The sequence below is a fragment of the Danio rerio genome, chromosome 13 (genome assembly GCF_052040795.2).
Source record: "Danio rerio strain M-AB ecotype USA chromosome 13, GRCz13ab, whole genome shotgun sequence".
NCBI classification, from domain to species: Eukaryota; Metazoa; Chordata; class Actinopteri; order Cypriniformes; family Danionidae; genus Danio; species Danio rerio.
Window position 1 is genome coordinate 44,843,531 of NC_141033.1, and position 18,645 is coordinate 44,862,175.

The 18,645-nt window shown below is 40.3% G+C and overlaps 2 protein-coding genes and 2 long non-coding RNA genes across 8 annotated transcripts in view; 2 read left to right on the top strand and 2 right to left on the bottom strand.

Moving 5' to 3' along the window:
• opn3 (opsin 3) overlaps window positions 1-18,645 on the top strand; it is a 26,496-nt gene continuing 7,851 nt past the window's right edge. Inside the window, exons 1-2 of one of the 2 annotated variants that reach the window (XR_015505221.1) lie at window positions 1-572; window positions 8,268-8,587. Coding sequence is in view for 1 of the 2 variants with exons in the window: in NM_001111164.1 (NP_001104634.1) it covers window positions 248-572; window positions 8,268-8,587 (645 nt within the window). In the remaining variant the exon portion in view is untranslated. 2 annotated transcript variants of the gene reach the window in all.
• Window positions 8,425-18,645, bottom strand: part of LOC147834284 (uncharacterized) — a 20,199-nt gene continuing 9,978 nt past the window's right edge. The window contains exons 2-3 of one of the 2 annotated variants that reach the window (XR_015506347.1): window positions 8,852-9,056; window positions 8,425-8,553 (exon numbers count right to left, since the gene is read on the bottom strand). This is a non-coding gene — a long non-coding RNA (uncharacterized LOC147834284). The remainder of the gene's footprint in view (window positions 8,554-8,851; window positions 9,057-18,645) is intronic. The other variant, XR_015506348.1, reaches the window with a different exon arrangement.
• LOC147841177 (uncharacterized) lies at window positions 11,932-15,720 on the top strand. Of its 3 annotated transcripts, XM_087279722.1 has the most exons (5): window positions 11,968-12,763; window positions 13,381-13,755; window positions 14,097-14,470; window positions 14,529-14,797; window positions 14,910-15,515. In XM_087279722.1, exons 1-3 carry the CDS (start codon window positions 12,500-12,502, stop codon window positions 14,310-14,312), a joined length of 855 nt encoding a protein of 284 aa, XP_087135848.1. In that variant the 5' UTR covers window positions 11,968-12,499; the 3' UTR covers window positions 14,313-14,470; window positions 14,529-14,797; window positions 14,910-15,515. The 3 variants fall into 3 exon arrangements, with proteins under 3 accessions (XP_087135847.1, XP_087135848.1, XP_087135846.1); XM_087279721.2 differs by having other exon boundaries at window positions 11,932-12,739; window positions 13,003-13,755; window positions 13,975-14,553; window positions 14,768-15,720; XM_087279720.1 differs by lacking the exon at window positions 14,910-15,515 and having other exon boundaries at window positions 12,436-13,755; window positions 14,097-14,693.
• The window catches only part of LOC147834285 (uncharacterized), a 3,422-nt gene continuing 1,535 nt past the window's right edge, over window positions 16,759-18,645 (bottom strand). Inside the window, exon 2 of the long non-coding RNA XR_015506361.2 lies at window positions 16,759-18,166. This is a non-coding gene — a long non-coding RNA (uncharacterized LOC147834285). The remainder of the gene's footprint in view (window positions 18,167-18,645) is intronic.

The following is an 18,645-nucleotide window of genomic DNA, read 5'->3' on the forward strand; positions in this document are numbered from 1 at the left end:
GACTCACTCAGCACTGACAGCCCATCACAACACACGCGCGCTTGAAGCTCTCTTGTGGATCCGGGAGGAACTCTAATGCATTTCTCTGGACGTAGGTGGCATTTTTTTTCCTTGTTGGAAGAATTCAACTGACATACTAAACTACTGCTCTACTACCCTGAATCCCTCTGCTGAATCGGGTCACTCACTTTACTAACCTTCGGATGCTATTGAGAGTCACCATGTTGGGAGTTGACTTGGAAAAGAAATGAATTCTTTTAATGAAACACCGACCGAGGCTCACCTGGAGAATTATAACTACATTTTCGCCGACGAGACTTACAAACTCCTGACTTTCACCATCGGATCTATCGGAGTGCTGGGATTTTGTAATAACATCATTGTTATTATTCTGTACTCCAGATATAAGAGGCTCCGGACGCCGACTAATTTGCTGATCGTCAATATAAGTGTCAGCGACCTGCTGGTGTCCCTGACTGGGGTTAATTTCACATTCGTCTCGTGTGTGAAGAGGAGATGGGTCTTTAATTCTGCCACATGTGTTTGGGATGGATTCAGCAACAGTTTATTCGGTCAGTTATGTCTCTATTTATTTATCTAGAGTCACATGAGGAAGTTTTAATGTTAAACTTTATGAGACAAATTAAGAAAGAAATGCGCATATATTTACGCGTTTGAAGGCTACTTGGTTTCTAAAGATGTTTGGCGGTTATTATCAGTGAATTATCAAGTGTAAAATAAAAACAAACCATTTATCACAACTTTGATATGATATTAGGTTATGATACTGCTTTGATATTAGTCCTATTAATATTTCACACACGGTTTATCTGAAAACTTTTATTTAATCTGTTGGTGTTACGAAGCTAAATGGAGACAAACAAATATAATCAACATTAAATAATGTATTTAAGCTATAGTAAGTTATAATTTACATCTATTATTTTATTATATTTTGGCTTTTATATTAGCCTATATTTTGACTATGCAAATCAAACCATAGTGATATAACCAGGTTATTAACATACTACAGAAACAAACCCTTGTCTGTTTATGTGAAGAAGTGAAACACTGGATATATTAAATATTAACTAGCCGTATTATTGAGTTTGTGGGAAATGTAGCTATACCACAGCTGTCAGACAATGCATGCTGGAAATGAATTGTTATTTATATAATGTCGGCTTGTCAATGCAGGAGTTTCTGAATGGGCGCACGAGACGTAACCTACATTTGTCACTCGCCACAGAACACAGCAAGGAGCAAGGCGCGAAGCCAGTCTGACAGCATTTTGATTAATGTGTAGAAGTCGGATGTATGAAAAAATATGCAAATTACATAGGCTATAAATGACATACAAGTTCATATTTGGATTTCACGTGTATAAAATATGTCAAATATGCAATAGGCCTATATTTTAAAATTTTGGCTATATATACCTTATAATAACACATATCCTATATATTTAAACATATTTGTAATTAAATAGGTGAATTATATATATATATATATATATATATATATATATATATATATATATATATATATATATATGTATATATATATATATATATATATATATATATATATATATATATTCAGTCAGTATGATTTTAAATGTTTTAAAATAAGCTTATTCTGCTTACCAAAGCTGCATTTATTTAATCAAAAATACAGTACACATTGTAAAATTGTGGGGGAAAAAAATTGTGAACTGTTCAAAAGTAGTTTATAATTTAATTTAATAATTTATTCCAGTGATTTTAAAGAATTATCAGCTTCATTACTCGTCTTCAGAGTCACATGATGCTTCAGAAATCACTCTAATATTATTATTAAGTTATATTAATATTATTATTAGAGTCCCTTTATAATATTATTATTATTATTATTATTATTATTATTATCATCAATGGTAACAGTAATAAAAGCATTAATGACTAGAGTAATATTTTCATTTGAAACTACATACAATAAGAAATTATTTACATTTTTATAAATATGTAACATTTTAACAATTTTTAAAAATATATATAAAAAAACATGAAAAAACAAAGCAATGTTTTGAAATATGTTGCATAAATGACTTATATTTTAAATATGGGAAATCCAAATATGAACTTGTGTCTTATGTAATTTGTTTATATGACATACATCAGCTTTATATAGTCCATTTATACAGTCTATAATCTATTTAAAAGCATTTAGATAATCTGCCAGTAGCCTATAAATAGGAAATAAACCATGTAGAAGAGACAAATGCAGCAATATTATACAGATTATAAAGCTTAAAATTATTTTTAAAGCATGGCTCCATTTATTGAAAAATTGTATAGTTTATATTGAGATCTATGGATATGAGACCTATTGTTGCATCTATTTTTGAATCTACGCAAATTCTGGGGGACAGTGATACTCTTGTTTTTAAAACTATAAAGGGGCATATATGAAACTGTAGACATTTCTCAGGATGAAAATCTTACACATGCACATTTCACAATATTTTCTGTCTTTTAGTCTGTCATGCATCATCATCATGTGTGATCTTATTCAAGTTAATACTGCACAGCATAAATCAAATGATCAAAAGAGTATGATTTATAAGTTTCCCTATTTAACTTTATCATATATCCCCAACCTTTGTGCTCAGTACTATACAGTGAAAACCAAGTGCCTGTAAACAACTATGACGCACTTACTAAAATAAAAGTCCATCTGGCATATAGGGAAAGATAAAGTTAAATAGACTCAGATAATGCCACTTTAATGGACTGGAAACAATAACCAGCAGAATTTCTGCAAGGCATCTGTGAGAGGATACGCTTTAAGGAGAGCATCATAATCTCATTCATGAAAGATAGATGGTCAAGTTCTGCACCTGCACCCCCAAGGTCACCCCTAATGCTTTTCCAAGTTCAAAAATGATCATCATCACACATGATTGCTTTTGTACCCGTCTGACCCATTTAGATGTGAACTGTCTGCTTTGATGCTTCTACAAACCGTTGTTTGATGAGGCATTTGTGTCTCTGACCTCCATTTTTGCTCCACTGAGAATTGACTCATTTACATAAACACAGCGTTGATGGAAACTCACGGGTGTAATCCTGCATCGTTTTCCCACATAGAATTTACAAAGCCTGATTCTGCGAGAAGTAAAAAGAGATGTGAGTAAGTACATCTGGCAGACGTGTGTGTTAGTGCTGCCTCCCCGCCGGCCTGCCTCTGTCACTAAAGACTGTGGATGTCTGGGTAATTGGGGAAATGTGTCTCTGAGACTCTGTCCAAGAAAGAGTCTATACGGATTCTGCAGTTCAAAGATTATTTGCTTCAAGAGAAGAAATGATAGAGATTACTGAAATCCATCATCTGCACGACTGTATGTGACCTTGATTTCATGTAATAGAGAGAAGGCACATTGTTTGTGTTTTAAATTATTTGTGTTGCACTGTTTCAACACTGTAAAAATGAGTTGCTTTCATTAATCAATTTACTTTTTCAATTGAAGTTAGGTCAACTTAAGTTACATTTACTAACTTAAAACATTTAGTTGAATCTTGTATAACATAAATAATAAACTGAAACACTGTTAATTTGTTTTAATAAGGGAAGGGAAGATAAAAATGTTAAGATTTATATCATTCTTAGAGTGAAGGCAGCTTTACAGAAACAATATTGTAATATCTCAATTGTTGAGGATTTGAACTCAATTGGTTTACATTAGGGTTGGGCATCTCAGCTATAATGCCGATCCGATACGCATCTCGATACAAAGAATACGATCCGATATATTAGCGATACATTTGTGACATTGCGATGCAACACGATACGATTCACACCCATATTACGATACAATGCGATAATGCAGCACTAACTAATTAGATCAAGTTTATGAGATGATGTGAAAGAGGATGCTGTGCCATTGAATGAGTTTTATTATTTATTAACCAAGTAAAACCAAGACTTTTTTTACAAACTGGCTTTTCTCTCAGAGCCAGAGTGTCAGTTTACAGTAGAGGGCCATTTTAGAACCTATAGCACATATTATTTAAGTATTTTCAAGATAAACAGAATGTATAAGTGCAATATATATTATAAATGTATATATTTGCACTCTTTCAACATAAAGGATTACCATTGCACAACAAGAATTGTGATTTAACTTTTCAACTATGAAAACAAGTTTTACAAAGATATATTTTGCCACTGAATATTCAAAACTTAAGGTCGTGAACTAGCAGTGTTATGCTGCTTTGAAACATCACTGTCACTGTAAACAACAGGCTAATAAAAATATAAATAAATAAAAATTAACAGGAGGTGTTTAAAACCTTCGTTCTCCGTGACACTAGGCTGAATATCTTTGCAGATGAACAAGTAGGGTTGTAACAATATACCGGTATGACGGTCTACCACGATTTGAACGTGCACGATTATCATACCATGAACAATTGCATATCAACGGTTTTAACCCTTAAAGACCAAGACAGCCGCCCGCAGCTAAAAATAAGTATTGCTCTTAAATGTTTAATAACTTTTGATCCGCTGATCCGATTCATACAATTCAAAGATTGGCATAAAAAAGAGAATCTCAGCTTCTCTCGGCTCCGGAGGCTCCGGAATCAGTGCGGTTACGTTATCAAAATTTGACAACGCTGATTTGACAAAGAAACGCTCGTCACTGTGTCTCCGGACAAACCAGACACGATACATTGATGCATTGTCCCTCCTCCATGCCCAGATTGGTTCAAACTCGCTATATCACAACCAATAAGCATAGGTTTCGCTTTTGTTTGTGGACCAAAAACGAGCTTTTTGAACAACACGGAATGAGAGATAGGCATACATTTATGCACGGCTAAATAAAACGCAAAAAAAAAAGTTTTGCATGAAATAATTCTCATACTAAGTACTTTTGCATGCACAGCAGCACAGAAACATGACAAAACAGTGACACAGCAAAGACGAACTGCTGCTCTTGCTGTTTTCAAAAGACGCAAATGAAGGTGCAGCTGTTTGTCTGCATTGCATACAACCATATCCAAATCCATATCCACAGACAACCATATCCATGCTGGCACATAAAACCTAAGGATGTTCCATATTGAATCTAGTTTCGTTATGTAACTATTTATAGTATAGTAAATATTTATATCTATTTTTTTACTGAGGATTTGCACCATGTTTATTTGGACTTTGACACATTATTTATTATTTTCTTATTTTTTTATTTGTTCATTGTAAGTGGTGTTGTTTATAGTAACTGAAAATATATTATTTGGAAAAAGTCAAATTTGCTTCACTGTTCTATTATTTTGTAACATTTGTAACATACCGTATACCGCGAAACCGTCAAACCGTGGTATTGTTTTAGACGATTATCATACCGTAACAAATTCATACCGTTACAACCCTAGCGTAGAGCGAGCAGAACTGTTGCGCATGGAAAAATCTTTCAATGCTTTTCTCACCACTTTTGGAGCTGGTAGCTACAGTTGAAGCAGAGCAGGAAGCAGTTGATGCAGGAACACTGGAAGATGCTTCCACAACAACACCGAGGCGCCGCTTCAAGTGAGATATCAGATTAGTCGTACTGCCCGTGTATTTTACAGATCCGCGGCACATTTTGCAAATTGCATCTGTCCTGTCAAGTCGTCCATCCTTTTTGCAGAATCCATAATGTTGCCATACTTTAGATTTAAAACTCAGTGAGGAATAAAATGTTAACTTTGCTTCTCGCGCTTTCTGAGGGCGCACCACTAGCTTCATCCGCACACCTGATACACTGAGTTGTAGTGTAAGTGTACACATCCGCAAGTCCGTTGCTAATGCATACTTTATGTAGGTCGATTAAATTATGCGCCAAAAACAGGTTGACAACACTTGTTAATAAATAAAAAATACATTCTATGTTAAAAATATAAGTTGTATCTTGGAAAAACCGATGCATCTCGCAAAAACCGATGCATCTCGATTTGCTTCCAAAATTTCCTTCATCCTCTGCTGCTCTACCGATGCACTCGCATCGCGCACGCGCATGACCGCGTATCGATACATATCGGTTAATCTTCCCATCCCTAGTTTACATGATTCAAACCTCACAAAATCTGTCAGCAACATGTCCACTTTGGAGTTAAATTAGCAAATTATATTATATAAACACACACATTGAAAACTTTTCATGCAAGTAAATATATATCCTAAATGTTTCGATCAGTAAAAATTTCACCGATACAACATAGTCAACATAGGCTCATTCTGACAACATAGCTCTATATACATTTCTGGAGATTGTGATTTATGTAGCCAGAAGTACGTATAACTGCATTTCATTTTTTAAATGAACGATACGGGGTGGTATGACGCCTTTCATTTTAACTCTTAACAGCTCGCCGCTTATCTTCTTATGGGCGACTTTCCGGCTGTTACCAGATTGTCCAGTTAGCTCGCTATTTACTTCGGTGGACTTGAGATGCAGAGAGAAGATGACCACAACGACGGGGTTTGAGTTCTGTATAGAAGGGTTCCAGAAACAAAAGCAATAAACAAATAAATAAACAACAGGCTGAAAATGTGGTGAAATAAAAAAAAAACAGAAGCCAAACAATAAAATAAACAAGTAAATAAAAGGTTGAGAATGTGGTAAAACTCGAGGCCTTTTCTTTTTCTAAATTGTTTTTTAAATTTGCAGGTTGGGTTTAGGGAAGTGGGTGGGTCAATCGGTGCTTATTAAAATACTATTGGTTGGGTGTAGGGAATGCGGAGTCAGTCAGTGAAACAGTCAGTCGACAATGGCCTGTGGTAGATTTATGAGAGAACAGCAGGCACGAATGGCACTCACGAGGGAAATCTGGAATCTCAAAAAGCATACACACCGGCCTCTGGTGGATTCGCGAAAACACAAACTGCAAAAAAAAAAAGCTCCAGGGACGTATTTGGCGGTCTCCAGAAATGTATATAGAGGTACATTTTCAGAATAAGCCTGGGTTGAATGAGTATTTCATACAACAATGCAGTATTTCTTTGACTGTTTTTAATTTATACAGGATTGATCCTTGTTAATGCTTTCCAAAAATGAATCATCAGAAATAGCGCGGCTCATTGCAGATACGTACCCAGGTCTACAATTTTGGGGACAGCGAAATCTATAACCGTAGGTACGTCTGCTCGCAGTTTTTGTTTTTGCAAATCCACCAGAGGCCGATGTGTATGCTTTCTGACTATCAGAAATTCCTCACGCGCGTCCTCTTCTTGCAGAAATCCACCAGAGGGTGCAATATACACTTCAGCCGACCAGGCCAGCTGGCTGTCGATTGAATGACTGACCCACCCACCTCTGTCCCTAAACCTAACCGATAGTGTTTTCAAAAGCAATCTTGAAAAAGAAAAGCCATGGTGGCTGCATGCATTTACCACATTTTTAGCCTGTTTTTTATTTATTCAATGCTTTTGTTTTACCTGGTTTCTGGAATCGTTTCACTGAACTCAACTCTGCTCCTCGTACCAAGTCCACCAATGTATGCGGTGAGCTAATGGGCAAACTGGTAACACCGGAGAAGCCATCCACACAGAGATAAGCAGTCAGCTGGTTGTGCTAAAATGAACAGAAGCCGTCGGCGATGTCATACCACCCTGTAGTACTCATTTTAAAAATGAAATGCAACCAGACATACCTTTAGTTAAATAATTTAGGCTCTTCAGAATTTTAGATGGGTACATATTCAATATGAGCCAATGTTTGCGAAAATTACAAACAAACTCAAAGTATAACATTTGCACATATAAATAATGAGAATTTTCAATGAGAATTTGAGGGCAGAATATGCTTTATTACCATAAAAGTAATGTCACAATTTCTTTGTACAAGTTATTTGTTCTTTTTTTTTTCATTTCACAATAATAAATCAGCAGAAACAACAACAATTACAAACAAACTCAAAGTCAACATTTGTACATATAAATAATGAGAATTTGAGGGCAGAATATTGCCATAAAAATATTGTCAGTTTCCAAAAGAGGGTACTTTGGTTCCTAATGGTGCTTAATTGTCTTTATACAAAATATTTTTTTCATTTCTTTTATTTATCATTATTTTTAATTTCACAACAAACTCAACTCAAACAAACTCAAACATCAGTGATGAGAATTTGAGGGCAGAATATGCTTTATTGCCATAAAAATGGTCACAGTATAGTCAAGATATTTTTTCACGCTTTTATGGTGATCTGTCTATCTAGGTCACAGTGTGTCTCTTTCATTCCTTTAAGGTATCGTGTCCATCATGACTCTCTCGGGTCTGGCATATGAGCGCTACATCCGTGTGGTTCATGCCAAGGTGGTTGACTTCCCCTGGGCCTGGAGGGCAATCACACACATCTGGCTGTACTCGCTGGCCTGGACTGGAGCTCCTCTGTTGGGATGGAACCGCTACACACTGGAGGTGCATCAGTTGGGTTGCTCTCTGGACTGGGCATCCAAAGACCCCAATGACGCTTCATTCATTCTCTTCTTCCTCCTTGGATGCTTCTTTGTCCCAGTGGGTGTCATGGTCTACTGTTATGGAAACATCTTGTATACAGTTAAAATGGTAAGTCCATGTCTTTCTTTTAATAATGTGCCATGCAGTGGTCTTAAACTAATACGTTTTTTTTGCACTGGCTTTGTCTGTAAGTTTTAAGGCTCGTACACACCAGGACACTTTTCACTCACGTTTATCGAGATGTTTTTCTACATTCAAACCCAGGTGATTTTCATCCCCATTGACCAAAGTAAATGCATCAAATTACTCCCTGACATTAGATGGCACTTAATGAAGTTGCAAGCCATGAAAGAAAAGTGTAATGAAACTTACCACTGAATCCTATTTGCTATTCTCCAATGTCACAATGAGATTATTGTAGTTGCTGGTGCATTTGTTATACAGCTCTTTGGGTTCAGCTCCACATTCATTTTGCCTCAGTGCATCATCAGTTTCCTTGAATGAAAGTGAAACTGGGATCAACTCCACTGTTTTGAGGTTGAGCGCCTCCAAGTGGTGTTTGCTGTACCTTCAGCAGCTCCAGGCACATAAACAAAAGTGGAGAAGTTGATTGGTGGAGAAGTTTTTGACATGAAGCATCAAAACAAAAAAGAAAAAAAAAACGAGCATGAAGAGTTTCTTTAAAATTATGCTTTTTACGCCTGCCACTTTGCACATTAGTGTGCACAAATCACATTGGTGCCCTTTGTTTAGTCACGAGGCATTAAAGAACCCCTATTAAAAAGGGTCATATTTTAGTTTCATGGGTCTCCAACAAACTAATATGCATGCAAGGTTAAAAAACACTTTCATTGTCTTATAATATGCATTTATTTTGACCTAATTATCCCAGCGACTCCTATTTGATTCGTTCAGCGATTAATTTGTTTCCAAACCCCTCCTTAGCGTGAAGATAATCTGCGCTGATTGGACAGATGACTGCCTGTTGTGATTGGTCGACAGCGTTCAGCGTGAGACAGAGTGAAATGCCCAGCATGGCTTGTCAACAATATTGAAGTAGTCAGAGTGCAGAGTGTATGTGTAAGCATACCTGCCAACACTCCTGTTTTTCCCGGGAGTCTCCCTTATTTCAGACCCATCTCCAGCCACCCACCAATGTTGTTATTTATCCCGGAAAACTCCCGTAATTTCAACCTCTACCTAGGCGGCCGACTTGGGTGGCAGAATAGTGAGAGTGGCGTCAGCGAACCCCCCGGTCCTCACTTTCATTGACAACACCCACCCCCTCCCTCCCGGTCCTCACTTTCATCCGCAGACCAGTCACTTTCTTTTTAACTTTTTTTTTCACTTTTTCTTTGGGTTGAGAGCGATGTGATCGCTATTCGCCTAGAGCGCCAGTTCAGCTTGCTCCGGCTCTGAGTGTTATTCAGACACCTCACCTCGAGCCCGAGGGGCTCTATTTAAACATCTATGAAAACCGAGCCTTTAGTGAACGAGCCTTTATTGATGACCAAACAAAGCTTTGCAAAGCATCAAGTCTTTCTTTTCATTTATTGCAAGAATAAATTATTTAAAGCTTTACAATATGGTGTAAGAACCTTTTTGGGGCATTGTTAATTACGCCTTAACTATAACTATGTCTTAGGTAAAGTAAATTTGGTGTTTATAATAAAATGATAATAAAGGGCAAATGTATCATATATTAAAGCAACAATATGTAAGATGTTTGCATATTTGCTAATTTTTCAAATTTTCCAGTAGTTTTTCAGGCAAATTTAAAAAAATTTAAATAAAAAATAAAATTTTATTTAAATAAAAATTAATTTGACAAGCTTTTTAAGCTTCTGAAACATCACTAGAAATATTAGTTATGCACCTTCAGCAACCTAATGAGCCTGCTTTGAATGAAAAACCACGTCCGAAACCACATACTTCCATAACACACAGCTGCAGTATGAGCAGAGTAATGCGTCCAAATTCATACTATTTGAAAAACAATATAGGTGAAAAGAACACAGATAACCCACTACTTCCAATGAGATTCTGAATAGTGCATTCAAAGGACACTTTACTATCCCATGATCCCACACAAGAATTCCTACAAGTAGGATGTCTGAATTTCATCCATATTACTCACATTAAAACACTATAAAATATATCTGTAAATTAAGTTTCCATTTTTGTTATTCACAAGTTGTTTTCGGTTTATTTTTGGTTGTTCAATTCAATTTATCTTGATTTCTATAGCACTTTTACAATGTAGATTGCGTCAAAGCAGTTTAACATTGAAGCTCTAGTAAACTGAAACTCTGTCAGGCCAGTTTTCAGTGTTGAAGTTCAGTTTAGTGTGGTTTAATTAACACTGCTGAAAGTCCAAACACTGAAGAGCAAATCCATAGATGCGCAGCTTCACAAGTTTATGGGAATTGCATTATGAGACCTTGATCTCTGCTCTGTCGACTTGAAAGACTTTAAAATTTAACAAAGTGACTTTTATTGACATTTGAGTAGTTTGAAACAATATAATGTTTAAGAATTAATATATAGAGAAATAAGTCTGTAAAAGAACAAATGATTTACTGGTAGTCTATTTTAAGGTTTTTGTACCGTAATATACAACTCCAACCCAGACAATATATCTCTTCACACGTTTAAAATTATTAAAAAATGTCCCATAATGCAATTCAAAAGCATGAAGGGGGAAAACATAAATAAAAACACAAAATACAGAAAACTGCTCATTTACGGGGATTTTTAAAATGGTACTTTATACAACACTTTTCAAACAGTCAGGAAGCACATTGAAATCCAAATGTAATATCTAAACAACTAGTATGTAGATATTTCAGGGATTTTCAACCTTTAAATGGATAGATAAGTGTAAGGAATTGACAGGAAATCATGGGGAGCAGAGGGAGGGGAAGGATCAACAAAGGACCTTGAGCCAGGAATTGAACTCGGGTCACCTTGGTGCTATATGGCGGTGCACTTCTAGGCTTTTAGCGCTGACCGATTTAGTGTCTTCAAGTATGTATTTCATGCATTTCATGGACCCTTTTGAATTTTCTCTAAATTGACCATGATCTCCTTTCTAATCTGTGGTTTGCATGCGTCACCTCATGGTTTCTTCTTGCCAGTCTTTAACCTTCATCATTTTCTCTTGTTCTTTTGTAAACACATTTAAACTGCAGTGATTTAGCAGAGCAAAGGGGCCGACACGCTGCTTAATGAGGACCTTTTTCAACTAAAAGCCTATTGTCTGAAGGTGTCCGACACATGAGCAGAGGCGGCGATTGTGCACGTAAATAGCTCACGCTTTCATTAGCACCACTCTTGTGCATCAGATTTTATCAGGTGTGTCAGGCAGGTGGAGAAGAGCAAGGCTGCTGTGAAATGATCGGCAACTGATTGCAAACTGAAGATAAAATGCTGTTTCTTATCTCGGCTTTATGTTGTAACGCCGGGGAGTGACACCAACAACAGAAGGTAGGATCCAATATGCAGGTTTTATTCACAGTCAGGCAAGCAGTGGTCAATACGGGAGCAAACAGATATATGTAGACAATCCAGAATCGTAGTCAGTAAACAGGCAATAGGTCATAAGGCAGGCAGCTAAACAGGATGACAAGGATAAACAGGGCTAAGAACAAAACACGGGAAAACAAGACCAGGATAACGCGTTGTAATGTCACCTTACAGATAAACAAGACTCGGCAAACTGAAGGGGTGAATGTGTGGCTTAAATACTGTGTGTAATCAGTCTCTGAAAGTCCTCAGGTGTGAATGTGAATCAAGCTAAATGAGAAAGCAGGTGTGTGGGCGAAGAGCATGTATGAAGTTGTAGTCCAGGAAAAGTGTAGTTCTAAGTGTATGTGTGTTTGCCAGCAACATCTGGTGGTTGTTCGCTGGTAAACATTACAGAGCCCCCCCTCTAAGGAGTGGCTTCCAGACACTCCTAATACTGTTCAGGCGGGAGGTGGAGCGGAGGCGGAACAGGGGGAGGGATGGAGGGCCAGGACCATGCAGCGGGGGCGTACCTGGAGCGTGGAGCTGCGGAGGGCCTGGAGCGTGGAGCTGCGGAGGGCCTGGAGCGTGGAGCTGCGGAGGGCCTGGAGCGTGGAGCTGCGGAGGGCCTGGAGCGTGGAGCAGCGGAGGGCCTGGAGCGTGGAGCAGCGGAGGGCCTGGAGCGTGGAGCAGCGGAGGGCCTGGAGCGTGGAGCAGCGGAGGGCCTGGAGCGTGGAGCAGCGGAGGGCCTGGAGCGTGGAGCAGCGGAGGGCCTGGAGCGTGGAGCTGCAGTGGCCCTGGATGATGAGGCTGTGGCCATTGAGGAAGCTTAGGAGGCGACCATTCAGGAAGCTCAGGCGGCGGCGGCCAATCAGGAAGCTCAGGCGGCGGCGGCCATTCAGGAAGCTCAGGCGGCGGCGGCCATTCAGGAAGCTCAGGCGGCGGCGGCCATTCAGGAAGCTCAGGCGGCGGCGGCCATTCAGGAAGCTCAGGCGGCGGCGGCCATTCAGGAAGCTCAGGCGGCGGCGGCCATTCAGGGAGCTCAGGCGGCGGCGGCCATTCAGGGAGCTCAGGAGGAGGCGGCCATTCAGGGAGCTCAGGAGGAGGCGGCCATTCAGGGAGCTCAGGAGGAGGCGGCCATTCAGGGAGCTCAGGAGGAGGCGGCCATTCAGGGAGCTCAGGAGGAGGCGGCCATTCAGGGAGCTCAGGAGGAGGCGGCCATTCAGGGAGCTCAGGAGGAGGCGGCCATTCAGGGAGCTCAGGAGGAGGCGGCCATTCAGGGAGCTCAGGAGGAGGCGGCCATTCAGGGAGCTCAGGAGGCGGCGGCCATTCAGGAAGCTCAGGTGGCGGCGGCCATTCAGGAAGCTCAGGTGGCGGCGGCCATTCAGGAAGCTCAGGTGGCGGCGGCCATTCAGGAAGCTCAGGAGGCGGCGGCCATTCCGGAAGCTCAGGAGGCGGCGGCCATTCAGGAAGCTCAGGAGGCGGCGGCCATTCAGGAAGCTCAGAAGGGGGCGGCCATTCAGGAAGCTCTGGAGGGTCTGGCAGCTCTGGAGGGTCTGGCAGCTCTGGAGGGTCTGGCAGCTCTGGAGGGTCTGGCAGCTCTGGAGGGTCTGGCAGCTCTGGAGGGTCTGGCTGCTCTGGAGGGTCTGGCTGCTCTGGAGGGTCTGGCTGCTCTGGAGGGTCTGGCTGCTCTGGAGGGTCTGGCTGCTCTGGAGGGTCTGGCTGCTCTGGAGGGTCTGGCTGCTCTGGAGGGTCTGGCTGCTCTGGAGAGGGTGCTCGCTGCAGAGCCATTTGAGGAGAGGTGAGCTCCAGAGAGGGGGAGCATGAGCTGTCGCTCCTCCTCCTGTAAGCTGTTTTAATACGTACACCAACCCCACCCCTAACCCTACCCCCAGTGACATCACTCGTAGAAGAAGTGCAAAAAAGGTGGAGCTCAAGCTTAAGCTCCCCCTCTCTGGAGCTCACCTCTCCTCAAATGGCTCTGCAGCGAGCACCACTTGCTGCTCTGGAGGGTCTGGCTGCTCTGGAGGTGGCGGTGGCAGCTCTGGAGGTGGCGGTGGCAGCTCTGGAGGTGGCGGTGGCAGCTCTGGAGGTGGCGGTGGCAGCTCTGGAGGTGGCGGTGGCAGCTCTGGAGGTGGCGGTGGCAGCTCTGGAGGTGGCGGTGGCAGCTCTGGCAGTAACAGCTCTGGTGGTGGCATCAGCTCTTGTAACTCAAGTGGTGGTGGCCATTCTGGTGGCTCAGGTGATGGTATTTCAGGAACTAGAACAGGAACTATGGCAGGAACAGACAAGGAACAGGAAACCATCTTCTGAGCTTGTGCTAGATTAACTCTTACCACATTCTGAGTTGGAGGGCTGGTTGTGACCACTTTGTGAGCTGGAGGACTGGAGTCGGCCATCTTGTGAGCTGGAGGACTGGAGTCGGCCATCTTGTGAGCTGGAGGACTGGAGTCGGCCATCTTGTGAGCTGGAGGACTGGAGTCGGCCGTCTTGTGAGCTGGAGGACTGGAGTCGGCCGTCTTGTGAGCTGGAGGACTGGAGTCAGCCATCTTGTGAGCTGGAGGACTGGAGTCGGCCATCTTGTGAGCTGGAGGACTAAAGTTGGCCATCTTGTGAGCTGGGGGACTGGAGTCGGCCATCATGTGAGCTGGAGGACTGGAGTCGGCAATCTTGTGAGCTGGAGGACTGGAGTCGGCCATCTTGTGAGCTGGTGGCAGATTGGCGTTTACCACATTGTGAGTTGGAGGGCTGGTTGTGAACACTTTGTGAGCTGGAGGACTGAAGGCGGCCATTTTGTGAGCTGGAGGACTGGAGGTTTCCATCTTGTGAGCTGACAGACAGGAGGCGGCCATCTTGTGACATGGAGAACTGGGCTGGTGAACAGGGGACATGAGTATAGTAGATGACAGCATAATATTGTTAGTAGAGGGGATTGCAAGCCCCGCAGCTGGCGGGTCTTGCTGTCTATTGCCCCCCCCAAAAAACATTTAGGGGTTTCCTCCACCTCGCCTACGGTGAAGGGGGACCCACTAAGTTGCAGCGCCAGATCAATATAATTTTCTAATGTCCCATGGGGTTCGTGCAAAGGCATGATGGAATAAAGGGGCTCAGAAAGTCCTCCACGAAAGAATATCATCAAACATAACTCACTCATGGATGTTATGTGTGCCAGTTCGATGAATTCCTCCACGTACTCCTCAATGGACCGTGCTTCCTGACGCAGACGCATGATTGCAATACCCGCTGGATCCATGTTGTGGCCGAGTCTTCTGTAACGCCGGGGAGTGACACCAACAACAGAAGGTAGGATCCAATATGCAGGTTTTATTCACAGTCAGGCAAGCAGTGGTCAATACGGGAGCAAACAGATATATGTAGACAATCCAGAATCGTAGTCAGTAAACAGGCAATAGGTCATAAGGCAGGCAGCTAAACAGGATGACAAGGATAAACAGGGCTAAGAACAAAACACGGGAAAACAAGACCAGGATAACGCATTGTAATGTCACCTTACAGATAAACAAGACTCGGCAAACTGAAGGGGTGAATGTGTGGCTTAAATACTGTGTGTAATCAGTCTCTGAAAGTCCTCAGGTGTGAATGTGAATCAAGCTAAATGAGAAAGCAGGTGTGTGGGCGAAGAGCATGTATGAAGTTGTAGTCCAGGAAAAGTGTAGTTCTAAGTGTATGTGTGTTTGCCAGCGACATCTGGTGGTTGTTCGCTGGTAAACATTACATATGTACAGAGACAGCTATAAATAAGCCATTTATCGGTTGATTCTTTTGAAAATCATTCTGACTTGTCCAATGTGGCATCATTTTGGAGATTTCAATTTTTCAAACCAACGGCAGACTATAGAATGGAAAAGAAATTTCGTAATTACACCATAAGGAAATGTACATGTTTGCCTTTGAGTTTGCATCTACAACATTCATAAAGCTTTTTTTATATAATAAAGACATAGCTGACCATTTGGTTAAACACAAAAGCAGATATTTTGAAGAATGTTGGAAACCTGTAAGTACTGACTTCCATAGTAGGAAAAACAAACATTATGCAAGGTTCTTCGGTTATCAGTTTCCAACATTCATCAGTATTCTTCAGTATACACAACAGGGAAAATAAGTATTGAACAGGTCACCAATTCTTTTCAGAAAACATATTTCTGAAGCTGCTGTTGACTTGAACGAATGTTTGTATTTACCAAAGAAATCGATATGTGCAAAGAAAACAAATCTAATTAATTTACAAATTGTTATGCATAATAAAAATGAAATGATGCAGGGAAAAAGTATTAAACACACAAAGAAAGGGAAAGAAAGGTAGTGAAAGCCCAGAGAGCAGCTGAAATCTCTCAGTAGTCCTTCAGCAACCCTCTGCCCTTTGTTAGTGTAAATTAATATCAGTTGCTTCAATCTAACATCTACATTAGCAGGATGATGAAGATAAAACCAGGTTGGACATTTCAGGTAGACAATGATCCAAAACACAGCGAAGGAAACACTCAAATGCTTTAAGAGAAAGAAATTCAAGCTGACCTGACTTGAATCCAATAGATTTGATAGACGAGACTCACAGAACCATCAAGATTTTTACACTCTGTTGAAGTCTGTGAAAAACTCACACCTGAGCAATTCATGAGACTTCATTCTCTATCTGAGAGGCGTCTTTAAGCTGCCAGCACCAAAATAGCTTTTTATATAAATTATTAAATACATTTCAGTAGTTCAGCACTTTTTCCTTTTGTCCTTCCACATAACTCATATTTCAGAATTGTTTTTTTTTTTTTTTTTTTTTAGTTTTATGTTTGTATTATTTGGGTTTTTACCAAAATCTGGTTCAATTCCAGCTCAACAGCTCCTTTAGAAATAATATTGTATTATTAATATTATATTATTAATTTCAATACTTATTTTCCCCTCTATTACTTATTTTCATTTTTGGGTGAACAGTCCCTTTAATAAGTGAAGTTTATTCATAAGCTAATTTCGAGAGGATCGAGTGCTTATGATTTCTTGCAGCCAGACCCGCATTATTCAATTTTCAATGCACCAATAAGACAATCCCTAATCCACTATAAATACCCTAGGTTACATATCACAGCTATCTTTGTTTTGAAGAATCCCCCCCTTCCACCCCTACTCCTCCTCCTTCCTAGATGGGTGGCACGTTGGCCCAGTGCTTAGCACTGTTGCCTCACAGCAAGAACGTCACTGGTTCTAGTCTTTACCAAGCCAGCCGACATTTCTATGCAGTTTACACGTTCTCCCCATGCTCACAAGGGTTTTCCTCCCACTGTCCAAAAACATGCAACTTAAGTTTATATAGACTAATCTAAATCAACACCATAGACATGCTCCTACCAAGTACTAATCTCTTTAAAAGAGCAATTACAATCTGCTCTTCAGACAGGGGAGTTCTCTAGATCTACCTGAGCTCAAACTCCCCTCTCAACTTGCAACAAGAGGGAGCCCCGGTTTTGAGGATCATGAACTCAGGGCTCTCTCGCAGGACAGCATGCCAAACTAGCTTTATAATCAATAATCAGCTAAGTCTGAACTCTTGAAAGTGCACTTATTCCAGAAAACTTGGATAATTACAAGACTTGGATAATTACAATCCAAGTCAACATTCTAGAATAATCCATAGTATTCAGCAATGCAGTAGATAAAACAACAGCACAACTGTTGGACGTCGATTAGAAAGAGGACCAATTCAACATATTACAGTGATTTCTGAAAGATCTGGTAGACACTGTAAACTGGTGGCTGCTTAAAATTAAGTTGATGTCCCAGAAATAAATAGCATTTTAAAATACACTGCAATGTTTTTTCTGTTCATGAGATAAAAAGATTTACCAACCACAAACCTTTGAACAGTATTATTAGTATTAGTATTTCTCAAAATCTCTTCTATGAACTTGTTTTTCCAAAGTGCAGTTTAATAGAGAGATCTTAAACATATTTTTAAACAATATTGTTTATGTCTAATTTTGTTTATGTCTAATTTATAATTACTCATTTATATTGTCTTTGCCTTGATGACAGTACTATTTTTCTAGTTATTTTGCCAGATACTAGTACTCAGCTTAAAGTGTAACTTAAAGGCTTAACTAGGTTATTCATATTAACTATGCAGTTAGGTGCATCATTAGGCAAGTTATTAAACAACAGTAGTTTGTACTATTAGCCAATAAGGGTGTCACGATCCTCCAAATCCTCGATTCGATTACATTTTCGATTCTAAAGTCACGATTCGATTCGATTTTTGATTATGAATAATTAATTAATTAATTAATTAATAACTAATTAATTATTTGTAGCCTACCGTTTAAACTACCTGACTTGCATGGTCTTCGTTTTACCCATAAACAAATCATACAGTAAATGAATAAAGGGAAGTTACACACATAATTACAACCTGTCAATCACTTTTTTCTGCAGGACTCATGAATAGGCAGTGATCTGTGTCATTATAATGGCGTCGGTAAAAAAGACGCACAACCAACAGAAACCAGCCAACAGTATCTGAGGTGTTCGCTAAAATGACTAAGTAAGTGTGTGAAAGTAAAAGATGGAAGCAGTCTACTGACTCGCTAACTGCCTTGACCCGCTGTCTCAAACGCATGACAATGTGTGTACGTCTGTATCTGTGTGTGAAT

What these genes read in the sequence shown, in the direction of transcription:
- LOC147841177 (XM_087279720.1), top strand. Translation starts at nt 12,500, where the DNA reads ATGCAGCGGGGGCGTACCTGGAGCGTGGAGCTGCGGAGGGCCTGGAGC. An exon ending in GTCTGGCTGCTCTGGAGAGG is followed by an intron (nt 13,756 to 14,096) that starts GTGCTCGCTGCA and finishes GCAGCTCTGGAG; the next exon opens with GTGGCGGTGGCAGCTCTGGA.